At 29.9% G+C, this 18651-nt stretch overlaps 1 protein-coding gene across 1 annotated transcript in view; it reads left to right on the forward strand.

Moving 5' to 3' along the window:
- LOC129959628 (uncharacterized) overlaps positions 1-18312 on the forward strand; it is a 37645-nt gene extending 19333 nt beyond the window's left edge. Inside the window, exon 2 of the mRNA XM_056072496.1 lies at positions 14697-18312. Within this exon, the coding sequence (XP_055928471.1) occupies positions 14697-17573 (2877 nt within the window). The 3' untranslated portion in view covers positions 17574-18312. The remainder of the gene's footprint in view (positions 1-14696) is intronic.
- The last annotated feature ends 339 nt before the right edge of the window (positions 18313-18651 follow it).

Genomic DNA, 18651 nt, shown 5'->3' on the forward strand with positions numbered 1-18651 from the left:
TTTAGAAGTTACTTAAAAAGAATCTTTTACTTCCAATTAATTAAAAGAGAGAATTTTTAACGTAAACTTAAACACGCTAATATAAAAAAAAATCATACGCTATTTGGGCCATTGTAGTATTAATACCGGCGAGCTTATTTTTAATGTGAAGTCTGTGCGTACATGCCAACCAGCCTATAATATGTCATATTTCAACTGTTTGCAGATTTATATGGCATTTTTTTTCTAAATATTCATTAAATTTATGAAAAACAAAATTTCGATTGATAATTTCTTATTAAAAATAGAAGATAACAAAAATCTATTTTTCTTATATATAAAAAAAGTCATTCTTATATATCATTTCTTAAATATAAAAAGTTTTTGTACAAGTTCAGTCTCAAAAGAATTTGAGACTGAAATGAAAAAAATAACTGGTGTTAATGAAAATTTAACTAGGGACGATAAGCCTGAACTACCCACCGAGAATTTCCTTTTATCGTTTGGGTCGGAAACAGTTGAGGTGAAATTTCTTTTTTATCGGTGGTTAAATTTCTTCAGGGTGTGGTTAAACCAGCTGGTCAGTGTAACGCAGTGCGATGTTTAAGATGACCGGAAGAGGAAATCCTGACCGAGGCGAACGGGAAACGTGTGACATAGAGAGGCGAAGGCCGACGGAGATAGAAGATCGATATAAATATAAATATACAAAAACACACACATAGAGACTTCTTCACCCAAAATCAAATCAGCAAAGTTGCCTTCGTCACGATTAAAGGTTAAAATAAAGAGTCACTCTCTAAAAATATCTCCATAAATGAAGAGATAAATGAATAGCAAAACAGAGAAAATTAAAGGGCAATCTTCTGCTCCATGGTCATATAACTTATAGGTCACGACCTTAAATGGGGTTGTGTATCATAATTAAAAAAAAATCTGAAGATAGCTTTACTGAAAATGTAAATCATTGACTTATATTAGGTGACTTAATGATTTATTGACAAACAGAGTACTAGTAGCTTTATAAACTTGAATTTGTTTTGATTCGTTGCCTTGTGTTCAAAATTACAACTTAATCGTGAAGCTCTCTGGGGTATATTTTAAAATTTCGAGAGCTTCTGAAAAGAAAGGAATGAAAAATGCTTTAATATTTTCCATGCGCATAAAAGTTTTAGTTATGAAAGTTAAGATTTTACAAATACCTCAGGCAATTTTAATTTACTGATTTTTCTAACCAATCAAAAATGCTTATAATGATAAAATTCTGCATGGAAAAATTATCTATACGATATCTATAATCAGCTCCAAACTAATTATTATAATTGTCTATAATCAGCTCCATGCTAATTATATTTATTTCAGCTCTTGCTAATGAATCATGAATCGGCTCTTGCTAATTGTATTGATTTCTTAATATTTTTGCAGAAAAAGTGCTGCCGTTGAAGCAAAAAAAAAAAAAAAAAAAAAAATTACTGTTTTAACGAAATCAAACACCGAGATTATTGCACAGTAATAAAATAGGTATTTTTTTAAACAGAAAAATAGTAATAAATGCCATGCTTTCATGCAATATTCTGTAGTTTTATAATATTTTATTAATTTTCTCCAAATCATTTACAGTTACTTCTTAACAATAAAAAAGCGATGCAAAAAATTTACTGCAAAAAATTCAACTGCAACTTTAAATATATAAAAAATTTATATATTGGAAGTTTATTGTATCCGCTGACTTCTAATATCAGAACCTGATATCACTATTTGTTGAGCTTCGAATGTCCAAACCTGTCTCTTGAGCCATGAAATTCTGACAGTCACTCAAAACGCGAAATGTTCTTTTGTCGGATTCATCTCTATTCTCCCCCCCCCCTCCAAATTATTTAATTTTTCCGCTATCTTATTATATGACGTTTTTGGGTTTGGAAAGATATTATTGTATTGATTCAACTAAGAATCTGTAGATGTTCATGGGTTTTACGAAATTTATTCATTGAATGATAAACTCTGTGAATGACTTTTTAGCTGAATTCTTGAAAAATGTGGTTATTTGATATAAGCACTACACTCAGACATCACATTTAAGGGGATAATGGATAGTTAACATTTTGAATACATGTAAAAATTTCTCGATTTCTATTTTTTATGTACTATGGAATATTATTTCAAAACACAGGATATAAACGATTTAAAGATATTGAAATGAGCAAATTAGTCTTAAGAATAAAAATAATTTTAATAAAAGTAAATGAACAATTAAAATAGTGACTCTTCTGATCTGATTGGATTTTTATAATGTTGCATTGAGGCGTTATTTTAAAGAATTAAATATTATCTGTGCAATTATGCGCCAGTGTTTCAAAAAGTTCCAGAACCAGCTCAGTAGAACTCCAATAAATCGCAACCTTGGATCGCGCTTACAGCAATAATGGCGCACAATTTTGAGAAAATAGTAGGGCAAGTGACGTTACGTTATAGCGGAATCTGTTATATGAGTCTTTCCACTTTCTGTAGAAGAAGGAGTGGAAACAGAAGGTTTTATAATTCTTCAAAAAATTTAATCGGATTATATTGATCCTGCACTTTTTACTTTCTCGTATGCGAAGTATGCAAAGAGTGAAAATTGTAATTATCAAAAAATCGAATTTTTGTCGAATCTCCACACTTCATACCTCCCTAAATCCGAAAAACACATTTTTGGAATTATGTCTATTTATCTTTGAACATGATAGAGCTAGACAGAGCTTTGAGCTAGATGGATGATATTTGGTATATGGTATCTATTTCAAATTTATAGTTTTCTATCAGATTTTGGACGAAATTCATTCAGAGGAAGTCTGTCTGTCCGGATATCCGAATATAAGTGAGCAGGATAAATACAAAATGAGACCTATATAGATAAATTTATCGTACAAATTTAGTATCTAAAGCATGCATCAAATTTGGAATCACATGCGTTAAGGGGTTGACCATCAGTTGATCTGTGCCTTTTCAAATACTTAAATGTAATAATTCAAAAGCGTAGCAACTTAGGTAAATGAAATTTGGTATGCGATCTTGTGATTACAATTGTAGTTCTGAATTCCCAAATGTATTCATCAGACTTCGATTATCATGATCATTTTGAGGGAAAAAGATAATACGCTGACAAAATCTTTCCGAATGAAAACAAGAAAGAACTGCGAAATATCTGACTTATATGCTCAAACCATGATATCTTAAACCAGTATTAAGTACAAAAAATATAAGGAAACATTTTTGTGGTCATTAAATTAATACATCATAAGCAAATTTCGTTTTTTTTCCTTCTAAAAAATAACCTTCCTTCGGTCAGTTATCCAAAAATCCTGATATTCTATAATGCAGATCGGGTATGACCCCAATTAATCTGAATAACTAGATATTAGGGATTGCTATACCGGTATACCGGGATACCGAATACCGGTATTTTGAGCCATTTGCACAATTTTGTAATACCGGTATTCATAAGTTTAAATACCGGTTTTTCGGTATTTGCTAGAATTTTTTTAAATTGTTTCAACTATATGTTCAAGGATCGCCAACATGGCAAAATATGTTTGGTTTTTATGTCTCGCTAATGGACGAAATTAGCTAATTAATGGCTTAATTAATTTCTTAAATCTAAATTAGCGAAACATGGATTATCCCTGATAGAAGCTATTGTATCCATAACAACTAATGGAGCAACAGTTATGAAAAAAAGTGGGAAAGTTGATTGGTGCAAATCAGTAATTGTGCTATGCTCATGGAATTCAATTAGGAGTAATAGATGTATTATACTAAAAAAATAAAGAACAGAAGAATCCAAATACTGTGGATATAAAAACTTCGGATTCCGGCATTGAAGAGAGTGAGAGAGATATTGACAATGACGATAATGACAATGTAATTGTTGAAGAAGATATTGCTAATGAGGATGAAATATTAACCCATCAAGAATTGCTTCCTATAATTTATAAAGTTCGAAAAAATGTTAAGATATTTAAACTTTCCCCTACAAAAAATGTCATATTACAAAAATATATACTAGCTGAAAATAAAACAGAATATATGTTAATAATAGATTCTAAGACACGTTGGAACAGTTTACTCCAAATGATGGAACGATTTTTGAAATTTAGAAATCCAACCCAAAAAGCAATAATCGACTTAAACCTGTAAATTAATTTTTCAGATAGTGAATTCGACTTAATATCCATAACTATATCATCTCTACTTCCAATAAAACTGACTATAGAGGCATTATGTCGGAGAGATTTTAATTTATTAACAGCTAATGCAACAATAAATTTCATGTTGCAGTCATGAAAGAACAGCACACATCACTATCTGAAGAATTATATATTATATTGAAAAATCGCATAGAAGAAAGGCATTCCGAAATAGAAAATGTCTTACGGTATTTACATAATTATAATGATTTTAAAAATAAAAATGAAAAAGAAGAAAAGAAAATAATCAATTCAAATCTAATTAAGTTTATAGTAAATTTTCTTAATTTTTTACCCACAAACCTATCCACATTCAAAATTAGGTTTAGTTATCGAAGATTATGATGACACTAATGTCGATAGGGAAAAGGAATTGTCTTTTGAACAAAAATTAGAATTAGCGATAAATAAATAAAAAAAAATTCAACGAACCAAAATACAATATAGAAATCAGCTATATCCAAAACTATCCGACGAGAAATCAATTTATTTGAAGATGAGGGATTTAGAAATAAATACTTGGAAAAAGTATATCGCGCATTGCTAACAGTATCACCAACTAGCGTAGGTGCACAAAGAGCGTTTTCGATAGCTGGTAATTTTCACACAAAATTACTTTTCAGGCTTAAAGACAGTACAATGGATGCATCATGTATTTTAAGATCACATTTCAAAAATTAGTAATAGTACCACTGACTGAATAGTGATATTTACACTTTTTTTGTGATTTAAATAAATAAGTTGTTCCTTTACTTTTTTGTGATTCTTTATATACTGTTATAATTTATTAGTTACATATTATTTTTAGTGATACTTACACTCTCTTATAAAACTGGAAAATAAAACAAAGAAACACCTGTGTTTTCTTTCTTTGTCTAAAATTTCTAATACCGGTATTAAAACCGGTATCCCGGTATTAAGATCTAAAAAATACCGAATACCGGTATTGAAATTTTGGTCCGGTATTGCAATCCCTACTAGATTTCTATTGTAATTTGAGATTGCTTAAATTGCTCTCTTATGGTAAACTTGATGGTGAATGTCACCTGATATTAAAACATCAATTTCACTTGGCGCACTGCCTTATCTGGATTCCAGAACCCATTGGTGGGCATTTCAGGTATGGGATAAGTCGCTGGTTCAATAGTAGATTCTCGCTTTCTAGATAGGTACAATAAAGGTGATAGTGTTCTTCTGCGTCCAACGCTGATAACGACGGATCCTACCTCTGTATGTGTAGTAGGTGCATGAGCTGTTCGTTGTGGGAGCTATTTTTAAGTCGATTATAGATACCGAAATTATATGTCGTGGTGATTCGGCTGATTTCATGCCATTATCTTAGGAAGCACCTCTACAAAGCTATATTCATTGTGTTTTGATACCTCTACATACATAAACCAATGCAATCAATAATTTGAGACACTTTGGAATTCCTTAAGTGAACTTGCGTTGGTGACACAGAAGAAATGGTCGTGAGTTATTTAAGGCATCAAGAAGTTTTCAACATTTCAGATATTACTTTAAACTTTTACTTTATATTTGTTAAAAAAAAAAATTAATTTTTTACTGTGCATGTATTCTGCATTTAAATACAATGTCCAAAATATGTCTCAGTATGGGGATAAAATATTCATATAAAAATGGAAATAAATGTGATGTTCTATGTCATATAACTATTCAAGATGTCATTTTAAACGATCATCCTCTTTTTCTACGATAAATTGTATAGAAATTAACCCTAAATTCTTCTTAAAACAATACAAAATAAAGTGATTTCATTCTAAAATTAACTTCTATAAAACTGCGAAACAAATTCCTAAACAAAAAAATTTCGAAAAGATTAACTTTGAATTCGTGAAGCAGTTGCAGTTCGATAAAATTCAAACAATCTTAAAAATATATAACGAAAAAAAAAAAAAGAATGTTCCGTTTATACTTGCTTATCTAACGATAGAGACAGTGAAATTCTCAAAAAATTCGACATTGAGATTTTGATAGACCTGTCCGTTTCAAATATCTCGGACTTCAAAAACAAATATTGTAGAAATTTTGCTGTCTGTCTATCTCTCTGTTTTTTAACTCGAGAACTCAACGAAGTTTAACATTTTCACTCACATTTTGGAAAAAATCTATCAAAATGAAGCCTATCTCATATTGTGTGCATATGATCGCAATAACTGTAACACGTAAGAAACTTGATGGGTGGAGGTTTTGCATGTAGCTTTGTGAATAAAATTAAAAACGCGTATCAGACTTTAGATAAAATCTGTCAAAAAGTTGATTGACTGTCGGTCCATTATTCATGGATTCGTGGCGATAACGCTAGAACTCAGCTAGCGGGAGTGGTCTTCACGAAACTTTCTCGCAGACTCTCTAATAAAGATATTATCCCTCGCCCCGTTCCCGCATTAAATTGTGAATCTTATGCAAGAACGTGAATTCTATGAGTGCTCATATTTTTATTTTCACGCATGAGAGTTATAATAATATAATAAATAAATATAATATAATAATATAATATAATAATAATATAATAATATAATATAATAATAATATAATAATATAATATAATAATAATATAATATAATAATAATATAATAAAAATTAGTGTATTAACGCATGATATTGGCAAACCATAATTACGAAATATCTATCTTAGCACTAATCTAACACAGCTATCTTTGGTAGTTAATGGCTGACATGCAGTAAATACACAGGTACCAGAATATCGAATACATACTTTTGAACGCCTTTTTTCTGATAATTTGGAAACAACATTTGGCATCGAACCGCAGTTGTGGTCCAAATATCACATACGAAAATCCAGACCGATAGATGATAAACTATATGACAGATATGACTCAACATTCGGTATTTATCTATACTTCAGACGTTAAATTTGTATACCAAATTTTATCCAACTAGCTTTTTTCGTTTTTTAGTTATTATTTTAATCTGTTTTTGGACAACCGGACAAGCAGACTTCCTCACAATGGATTTTGTTCAAAATTTGGCAAAAATCTACAAATTTGATGTAAAGACTATATACCATATTTCATCAATCTATCTCAAACCGTTTTTGACTTATCGTGAGACAGACAGGCAGACATAATTCCAAGAATTTGTTTTATGGACTAGAGATGGTCGGGGACATGAAGATTCGTCAGATTCTAGAGTTCGAAATTTTTGACGATTATAATATTTTTTGTTTGTATACTCCGCATTTGAAAAAGTAAGAAGCCAGCAGAAATTTGGTGCATGCTCTTGATCTCACAACTGAAAATTTGTATGAAGTTTTGGATCCATTTGGGCGATGGGAAATAACTCAAATGTATAATTGATTCTTAAATGTAATACGAAGCAAGATAGAAATCACACCATTAAAATTACAAGAAAGTCTAGACAAGAATATCTCCATTGGCTCCTAATCAAAGACTAGATAATACTAAACTCTTAAGAACATGAACAAAGTCTGCTTCGAGAAATATCAAATCAATATTCATTTCTGAATTGAGAAACCAAACTAATTTTTCATTTTCCTTAACAATAATAGAAAAAAATTGGAATTGTTGGTCATTAATGGAATAAAATATATTGGTAATAAAATAGAAATGCAATTCAAATCATCTTTCAAAAATAAACTACATTTATGATATTATTTAATTGCTGAAAAAGGTGGATTCTCGATTATTTTCATTGACTTCTATCATAGAAGAAATTATATGTAAGAAAAATTGTATGCCAGTTTCTGAATTTCTATAAATAGGCTTCATTTGTTTACATTTCAAGAAGTGCTGGATAAAATGTCTGATATATTTATCAAGGTACATGTCTTAAACATTTTTAAAAACGTGAAACAAGAAAAATTAATAAAAGCGCCTAATTAGATGGGATAATAATTATATCTATAGTATGACTATAACGATGCGCGACTTGACACATTTACTTTCAAAATAGTTTTTGAATTTATTTAAATAACTTGTAATCTTTTTAGGTAGAAAATAAATTAATTCCATCTGAATGCAGGTATTCATTTAAATGTAACCTTTTAACCCTTTCTAGGGCCGTGGGAAGTATGCTTCCCACCAAATTTATCAATCTTTGTATGAATTTATGTAGGTTGGCATAAGTTCTGACAAATTTTTTAGAAAGACAGAAACTTGGATGCTTTAGTTCTTTATTTTACACAAAATGATGTGTCTTGTTTTGATGCTTAATTATTAATTAACCAAATTAATGAATTAATCAAATTAAATTTATCTAATAAGCTAAATGAATCCCTTTTCTGGTTCTAATTTCAAGCCTAAAAATATTTTAACATAATATGACTGGAAAAAAATGGCCCTTTAAGGGGTTAACTAAAGCATCATAGAAGTTATATCATAAATGTCCCAAGTAATTTCGTCAGTTGCGTTATTAAAGCATCACATTTAAATAAAGTCAATTTAAAAATATTTCAGCTTTTTCCCAGTGTTGTACAATTGTTGAGCCTTTGTACAGAAAAAACATAATAAATAAGTTTAACAAAATATTTTTTTAAAAACACACTTTTATTAATGTGCTAAAATGTTGATTTTATGTTTTGATTATTTTCTACTTTAAATTCATTATTATAAATAAAAAATTAATTCATAATAATAAATATAATTTATTTGAAATATTTTTTCTCAAATCTGCTACCAACTAGCGACAAATGTATGGAATCAAAATTTAATCTTTAATTGATAATTAAGTTCTCAAAGTTTTTTAATACATGTTATTATCGAGAACTTCAAATTTTTAGAGGATTAATCGGTCAGTGAAAAACCAATTATAGAATTTCATCTTTACAAATATGAAATCAAATTAAATAAAAATATGCAAACAATAATAAACAATAATAATCAGCTGTTACTGGATTCAAAGACAGATAACAAAAAAGAATCGCATCTTTGTAAGGTGTATTACTTATATAACTTACTGACACATTAACTTTCTACGTCAAGGTTATTAAATTTTTACGAATATAGACAACTTTCTTCCAAAATTGCTTCTTTGTAATTCGGACAAAGTACTATAAATATATTAACTATAAATATTATAATATGACATTGTAAAGATAAATTTTTAGATATAATTCATTTGAAAGTCGTATATTGTAGCTATGAATTTATTAGAGCTTGCATAATTTTGCATACTTTTGGGGCATAATATTAAACAGGCTCATCTTCTCATTTTGGTGCTCACAAGGTTCCTGTAAAACTAAGGTAAGCGGCTATACAAAGGACGCAGAAATGATGCAACTATATCAGGCTCTTTAAACCTTTTTAATTGTACAGAATACAAAAAGTAGGGCACATGAAAGTCAATTGGGTAAACCTTACTCCATGCTATTGTGAAATTTTTATAAGGAAGCAAGAGTTTCCTTTTTTTTTTTTTTTTTTTTTTCTTTTCTTTTCTTTTCTTACATGGGCTCAGAAAATCGGAGCATCGCTTAAGGGAAAAAAAAAAACAATTAATTTGACAGATGAAAATGCATTGCCCACATTGATTTCAATTCGTGAAATACAATAGCTTTGAGTCCAAAAGTAACAAATTGGTTTAAAATGCATTTTAATGGAATTTTACTCTTCTATTATTTATATTTTGTTTCAAGTTTAACTTTACTACTCTACATTAAAAAAAAATGTAAAAATGCTTGCATATAATACATACTATGCGCAAATGCTTAAAATGCTATAAAATTTGGTACGATAATTTGGTCTGTAAACCGGCTGATACATAAACATCTAAAAGAATTTTGTGGTAAATTATTGACTTTAATATGAATCTGTTATTTTTTTCGTATTATTCTACCTTTACAAAGACTTCTACTAAAGGAGACCCTTTTCATATGCAGAAAATAACCCTCCACCAGTCTAGCATTTAGTGACTCCTAAATCATATCCATCCTGATGGAAGACATGAATGTAAGCCTTGAGAATTCTCTCTTATCATCCTAGTCATTAATTCAGTCCAAAAGAAATTGGGTCATAGTGACCAAATGGCGGTCTTGTCACTAACAACAGGCTATTTACACGATGTACTGTAATGTAATACAAATATTTATATGATGGACATTATTTTAAAGCCGAAATGACGGATTTTTATATTGATAATCTACTAGTTTCCAAATCAATTGAGATGTTTTTAAATATTTGAATCTGTTCATTTCACTTCTTTTTGAGGCCATGGTGTCATCTGGACAGGAACGTGTCACCGTGTAGATGATTGAGTCAGTCGGGATCAAAAGTGTAGTATTGCAATTTCGAGAGGAAGATGCTATCTCAAGTGCCATCTCCGACATTAGATCACGTTTCAAAACATTCAAATTCGCTAAAAAATTGATCTTCTATAGCTTCAAAACAAGGCATCAATTTAACTAAAACCAAATGGATGGAGTCTGTAAAAGTTTACGCAGTGGCTTGTAACTGATATACAACTAACAACTAACTTTTTTATTATTATCATATTTTCTTGTTAAAAATTTCATTATTTTTAACAGTTCTCAAACAATTTGGAAAAAAAAAATTTTTTTTTGTTGCTCATAGAAAAATCCAATCCATTATCCCAAAATTGAGCGAAATATTTGATTGGATTCGATAGAAATAGGTCGAGCTGAGCGTCGGTTAGTGACTTTCGCAGGCATTATCGCGATTTCATGGAAAGAATAAAAATACTTCGATCCTCCGAGAAAGACCGAAAATATCGAGTGAGCAGGAGGGAGGCCCACTCCCTGTTAGCCGATAGGATTTTTGAAGGGTAGATAAGTCCATCGGGGCTGATCCGAGTGGATCGCACAGATAGTGATGTTTTCCTGTTTATGAAAGCCCCAGAGACACAGATATGTGAAGAAGACGCTTCTTTGTCCGGTTCCCACGTCCAGAGTTCCGTTTGGAAAAACGAGCACCATGCACGTGGCGAAAAATAAAACTATAAATGGTGACATTTCCCACATTTTCTGTCTGTCTGATTTCTTTAATATAACAACAGAAAGTGGTTCTTAATTGCAGCAGTGAATAAATGATTTTTTTAAACAAAAAATGAAAGAAAAAAATACCCATTTATTAAAAATAACAGTTCTTCGGAGTGAAAATGAACTACATTCCCTTTCCTCCAGCATGCTGTAATTTCAAAAACAGTCAACAACAATTTTTTAACATTCGTGTGTCTAATGTAATTTCATAACACTAGCTTAAAGATTAAAAATCGGAAAAGCAGAAAAACACGCTCAACTATTAAGAATAACAGTGCTACAGAAATAGCTAATAAACAGTTCTTCCTCCCCCACCCCCCGCGTGCACTTCAGCATGCAGCATCTTGAAAAACATTCAATAACAGTTTTCTATTTCGAAAAGAAATGTCTTTTTAACAATTACGTGTTAATACCATCTAATAATACTAGCTAATAGATTTATTTCAAATGTAGGAAAGAAGAAAAAATAAGCAAACATGGTTCGGATGCAGTCTGAACTTCTGTGCTTAATAGCTGATATAGATATTATTTTTTTATTAATTGGAAATCTTTCTTCTCCAAAATTTGCAATAAGATGTATTCTATAAACCAAGTAAAATGTTAAAGAAAGAAAGCCGAATGAAATTTTTAATGATTTCAAAAAGCAGTCAAACATAATTTCTATGAAATTGGTAAGTATCCAATGTCAATCTAAAGAAGAAGGGAAAAAAAAAAAAAAAAAGAAGAAGAATTTTTCTGGTTAATCCGTTTAAACTAGGAAACCACGTTAGGTAAATAGGACACTTTCTTTTCTGTTTCGTTTGTTGATGAAAGTGTACAAACGAATTTAAAAGGCAGTTTCTCAAATAGTTTAAGTATGTAATTTGTCATAGAAGAATTTAGTCTACCATTGAGAAATGTTTGTGTCTTTAAGTGTTTAATTTGTTATGGAAGAACTGCTTAATGTTTCCCTGCATACAACATGAGATCTATAACTTACGAGATATACGAGTGCATATTCTTTGTATCATTATACTCATCAATGTTCAATAAGACTCTGACAGTATACAAAAATTTTTTATAGTTTTCTCTGTAGTAAATCCATGCTTTGTTCCATGTACTTACACTTCAGAAGCTTCTTCCCCCTCCCTTCTGGCGAGTATTTTGTGACCTTGCTAATGAGCAAGATTCTTCGACTTTAGCAGAACTTCGACAAGAATCTTTGAATTAATCGGGAAAACAATTATTTAAAAATAAAAAAATATATATAATTCGATGATTCTTGTTTTAAAATTAGAAGAAATATTCGAGTAGTAAATCTTATAAAATTTAAAAAAAGTAACAAAATTAGATAATTTAAGGCAAAAAATTTCATCCTTAAAATTTTTCGGGAGAACAGAAAAGTTAAAAAAAAAATTCCCAAACTCAGTAAATTGCGTTAATACCAAAAAATTCCTTTATTAAGACAATTTTTGTTCTATTCGAGGGTGCGTTGATTTTTTTATCCTTACAATCATTAGAAAAGATACTGCAGGAAAAGAAGTGAGACAAATCTCAAAAAACGAGACAAAATATTAAATAAAAAATTCCTGATTTCAAATTTTAAAACTCAGGCTTCGAGTTGCATCAAGCCTATTTTGGATTGTATGCATGCCAACTTTTAGAGTTGTAATTGCGAACAATTTGTTTTGAAATTTAAGGTATTCACTCGCGCTTACACATAAACATTTCCTTTCCTTGCATTCTTAATTGTCATTGAAAATCTGACATATGTTACTAAATATTCTACAATTCAATTTAAGATTATTATTTGCAGTATAAAAAGATGGACATAATTTTTATCATTTTAAAATTTTCCTTCAGTTACTCAAAAAAATATTTACTTATCTTAAAATTTTTGATTTTTGTAAAGAGGGAATTTTTGATTCTATTTCTCACTCACTTAATAAGTTCAAGAGTTCTGATAGTTTATACATTTATTTGCTCTCAATGACAGTTTGATATTTAAATAATTTTATAGCTTTTAATTAGCAGTTTAAAAAAAAATTTGAATAATTATTGCGTTCAGACTAGTGGCGCCATCTATTTCTCAATTTGTTAAACATTGTTTTTAAATTCCATAATATTTATAATCATGATCTCGATAACTCAAAAATGTAAAAAGCTAGTTAAATGTTACTCGATATATTGCTTTATCATCAGAAATAAGATGTGTATTAAATTTTGAACCATATCCGTCAAAGGAATGAATATAATATGATTTGTATATTCGCAAAAACCTAGATAAAAAATATCTTGCGCTCTTTTCGCACCAAAAGTGTGGATTTGTATTAAAATCTGTATCCAATCTGTCCAAAATAGACTTTCAAAATTTATTTTTGATTTTCTTCATTATATCACGAAACACAAGACATGGTACAGTACGTCACAAAACACGAAAGTCGATGAGGTGTATATCACCTCCTTCTCAGTCCCTCAGTTGCTTGAAATGATATCGACTCTTATAAAGAGAACTGAAACGAAAGTTCTATATACATACGAGATATATGTATACTAAATTTTTCTCGTATAATTAGTACTATATGTATACTAAATATACGAGAAAATCGACCGGAGAACACTCCTGTCGATCATAATGAGGATTAAATCTTTGTGAACTATAAGATTATTTCTTATCATTCTGAAGGAGATAAAATAATCGAAAAAAGGTGAAATTACATAAGCCAGAAGTAGTAAAGTTTTTACTTTTTATAATTTGAATAGTTTAGTACCAGCCATCTTGACTCTCTAAAATTCGATTGAGTACAGTTAGAATTTTAGATTGTCTATTTAATTCTGCGAATGCATATAAATAAAGAAAAATATTAGTTAAGTCTTTATACATGAAATATTATTTCAGGCAGAGAAATCTTTAATTAAAAACACCGGAATGCATTCCTACAATAATATCAAAGAAATAATTGTTGTTCTAGATGATCCTTTAAAAGGGGTAATGAATTGCAATATTTAATTATTGCTCCTTATTTGGTATGTATATGGATTTACTCCATTTGTTTTTAAAATGATGTTTAAGTAGAAGCAATTAAATTTTTCGTAGAATATTTTCATGTTACAAATACTGAAAATAAGACCATCGAAAATTATTAAAATAAGAAACATTTCTTATGCAGCTGAATGTACTTCTAGATAAAGTTATTCGTTTGCTAACTTGTCTTCACTTTAATTTTGGTATTTTGCATTAAAAAAAATACAATCAGAAAAAAGACCAAATTTAGTTTTAAAGTGCAAGTTTTAAAATTACTATTTTACATAGTTTACTGTTCCATTTGTTGCAAAATAAATAAAGGTTTTCTTTCTTTAAAGGCTTCTTAAATTGTTATTTCGCCCTAAAATTTAACAAATGCGTAGTTTTAAAAACAAAATTTAAAATTTATGAACCACATTTTTATTAATTTTTTGCTTTTAAAATTACTTACAATAGAAATTCTAATTTGAATTATATTTCTTTTTCTTTTCAGAATTCTATACGTCACAACCTGTCACTTCATAAAAAATTCATGCGAATCCGAAATGATGGCACAGGGAAAAGTTCCTGGTGGACAGTTGATGAGGCAGCAGGCTCCGGAAGAACACCCAGAAGGAAAGGAACCTACAGGAGAAGAAAAGGCAGAGGAATGGTATCTCACAACCCAGTAGAAAATAGAAGGCGTAGTTTATTTCCTAATGGCATTCCACAAAGAAATTTATGGTTAAGAAAATCAGACGTATGTTCATGGAATAATTCGCAATACGCAAATGACGAAAATCAGGCAAATTCTAATCCGCCGAAACCTTTCAATTCAGGTGAAAACCTCCCATCGTTTAGTGCCTTATACAATGATCGATCTTGGAAAACAAATTTTCATTTATCTACGGGAACACCATATCACTCAGAACAGCTTTTCATTGCTCAGACTTCATCCTTAAAAACTGAAACCAGTTCATATGGTAGCTGTCATAGTTCCTATCAAGCATATCATCAACAGCAGGTTATTTTTCATAAAGCATCCTTTAAACCTATTGGTAATAAAACAGTATCAACAGAGTATTTTATGAGCCCCCATCATCTCAGTGGTAGCTACATAACTACTGAAGTAGGAAGAAATAAAATTGATTTGGATAATGGTAATTTTTTAAACACTAGTTCAGAAACTTATTGTTTACCGCCTTCAGAGGATGAAGTTATTAGGCAAATTTTGCAACAGGATGAATCCGATACATCGAATGAAGAAATAGATTTTCTGTTAAATAAAGAAATACAAGATAATGCTGTCGATTTACGCGCAATTTTGGACGAACTTAGTGAACTGAAAAACTGTGATAGCAATTACAGAAATGTGCATAATTCTGTCCTCAACCAACTAACATCGATTGATCTAAAAGACACTCAAAATGCAAATCCAATGGGCAAAAGACAGTCAGGTATCTTTGATGAACTGGATAAAGAACTAGAAAATAACATCAATTCTTCTCACTTTAATTTATCAAATCAAAGAAAAATAATGCATTCCGATGAAACAGAAAATACTAGCATAACATTTCGAAATAGCGATCTTTATGATCGCAACTTCAAATTAAATCATACGAATGAAGGAAATTTATTTTCATTTAGTGAGGAAAACAAAAGTGAGGACGTATCTATTCCATTAAATGTACAAAACATGGCATCTCATCAATCGGATAGCAATGTAATCGAAGAAATTATCCAGAAATTAACTTCTCCATGCTCAGACACTGTTGATTCCTTTAGCGAGACGGCGGATACTCCAAATTACCAATTAAGTTCTCCAAGTCCTGAAACTATTACTCATTCTGAGGATGAAAATGGAAATGCAAAAATTTTTGCTTTTTCTGGAAATCGTACAAACCTTCTATTGAATCTTAGTGAAATATCATCAGATTTGTGTCAAGATGCAAACCAGCCTCCTCAGTTAGAATTTCCACAAGTTTATAACAGTGTAGATATTGGGAGTAAAACTTCTATCACAAATAACACTTCAAAAAGGCAGGCAGTTATTTCTCATCAGCCAAATTCTTCGTGTTTAGAACAAATAATTCAAAGATTAAGTTCCTCGCGGGAATACCAGAATGATTCTACAGATGAAACCAGAAAAATTTCAGAAAATCAAAGACACTCTTTCAATTCTGAATCTTCTTCATCCTCGATTCATGAAAATCAGAACATAAACCATTTTCCTTCCCAAGAATTTCAAAAAAATGAAGCATGTCATGTAGATGAAGTCTTCATGGATACAGAACTTTCAAAGACGCAATCATCTGAAATGGTATTTATTAAAAATGTTAGTGACAATTCAGAAATTAAAACTGAAAATTTCATTTCAAACATGCTTGAAGAATCTTCAACAAAATTTCAACCTGATTCAGTAATGTTGACTCCCCATGACGTGGATGCATATTTTTCTAGCTGTCAAAAGTTTAAAAGCGCCAAAATAGCTCGAAACAGAATTACCAATGATCAGAATTTCAAAGAAGGTGAAAGGCAGTGTCTTAAATTTTACTCTGACGATATTAAACGAGATAAATTATCAATGGAAAATCAAAATATTCCGGAATCTCTATTGCAAATATTTTTAAACGCAGATGGCCATTCCGAGAATATGGAATCATCAAACTTGAGTCAAAATTCATTTTCTCACAAAACTATGAATGGTAACTCTGATACTATTGCAGATGTTAGCAGCTTTACCGATTTTTTAAATCCCACTTTAAAGTCTGAACTTTCAACTTTCAATTCTCTATCTGACAAAACTTCATATAAATCTCAAGATGATATATTTCCGTTAAGAGAAATAAATAATTCATTTTTTCTTGAAAAGTTCAAAATAGGAGAAGTTCCACCACTGGGTGAGGAAGACAATACAGCAAAAGGGAATTTCTTACACAGAGATGGAGCCCAAAACATTGAAGATTCTACCTATGACATGGATCAGTCCAGCTCAGATATTGAAATATGTGAAAAATTGAAAAAATCTTCGATTGGAAGTTCATCAAACATTTCATCAGGATTTTGCAGTGCTTTAGATTCATTTGACGAATACGATGACCCACATATGCGCAGAGAAAATGGCGATCCTTGTCTCTTAAGTGAATCATCAAATTCCTATCAAGGCTTTGAAATCGATTTACCTCTACTGAAGTTTGATGATAATGCTAAAGACGAGAATTTTAACTTAGATTATTCCTGTAATCAACCGGAATCACTATGTGCTATTGATGACTGCCTTTTTGAATACATAAGAAACGGAATTTTACAGGAAGATAATAAATTTTTCGATTCTTTTAATTCTGTAGCATCACATTCTGAAGCTGATTCGAAGGATATTAACTTTTCTTAATCCAGATAATAAGCTAAATTTTACAACCAATCCGAAATCAGCAAGGTTTTTCAAGTTAAATCTTTATTAAAAGATTCTTAAGGATTTCGGGGTTTTATCTGTATTTTTTACGTTGATATTTTTATCCTCAGCTCTGAAAAATGTATTATATAATTATATCTAATATAAAGGAATAGCATATAGTGTGAAAAGTTCCTATTTTACATACCAGACTTATGTAAATTACAGTATATATGAAGATTTTCATAAAGGATTTGTGCTTGTAAGTGAATTGTGACTTTACAAAACACTGCCACTGTGTAAAAGGAAGCAACAGACTTTTAAAAAGGAAAAAATGTGAGCTTCATAGAATAAACGAGCTTATGAATATCTTACCTTTTATGTTGTCAGAAAAATCTAGCTCATTTTGTCTTGAGAGAATTTTAAATAAATGGACTGTGCTTTTTAACTTCTTAGTTTATGAACTGAAACTATTTACAAAGCGTTAATTTTATTTTGTAGTTTAACCCAATGCTACAAAAAGACGTGTGCTTGAGAAGAATGATATAACCATGGTAGAATTCTGAAAAAACTATTCACAATGAAAATTCAGATAAATTTTGATACACTGTGCAGTGGTGCTCGTATTTTACTTCTTTTAATTAGTTATTAAAAATAAAATCACTAATAAATAAAATAGTCATTTTAGAATTACATTTTTGAAGTAGTAGGGGGGAATTTTCAATAAAGAAATTTTAACTTAGCAATAACAATATTTTAATTAAATTTAATTAACATTTTAAGTCCCAAATAACATTTCTTCATCATTTCCCCCCATTTTTTTTTAATATATATTGTTTGAAAAAGAAAAAAAATTACAAAGTAGAATTAACACTTTTTAAAATCAAATTACTTACGAAATGTTTTAGATATATTTAAATTCCTTATCAGTTATTTACAACAATTTTTTAAAACACAATATTTAATTAAATGTCAAAAATTAAATTAAAAAACTCATCATGGTATTTTCTATTTTCTGTTCACATTCTTTTATACCTAAATAAAATATGGCTTCTGCCATATAAATTCGCGCCGTATT

This window comes from Argiope bruennichi, chromosome X2 (genome assembly GCF_947563725.1).
Source record: "Argiope bruennichi chromosome X2, qqArgBrue1.1, whole genome shotgun sequence".
In the NCBI taxonomy this organism is placed as follows: domain Eukaryota; kingdom Metazoa; phylum Arthropoda; class Arachnida; order Araneae; family Araneidae; genus Argiope; species Argiope bruennichi.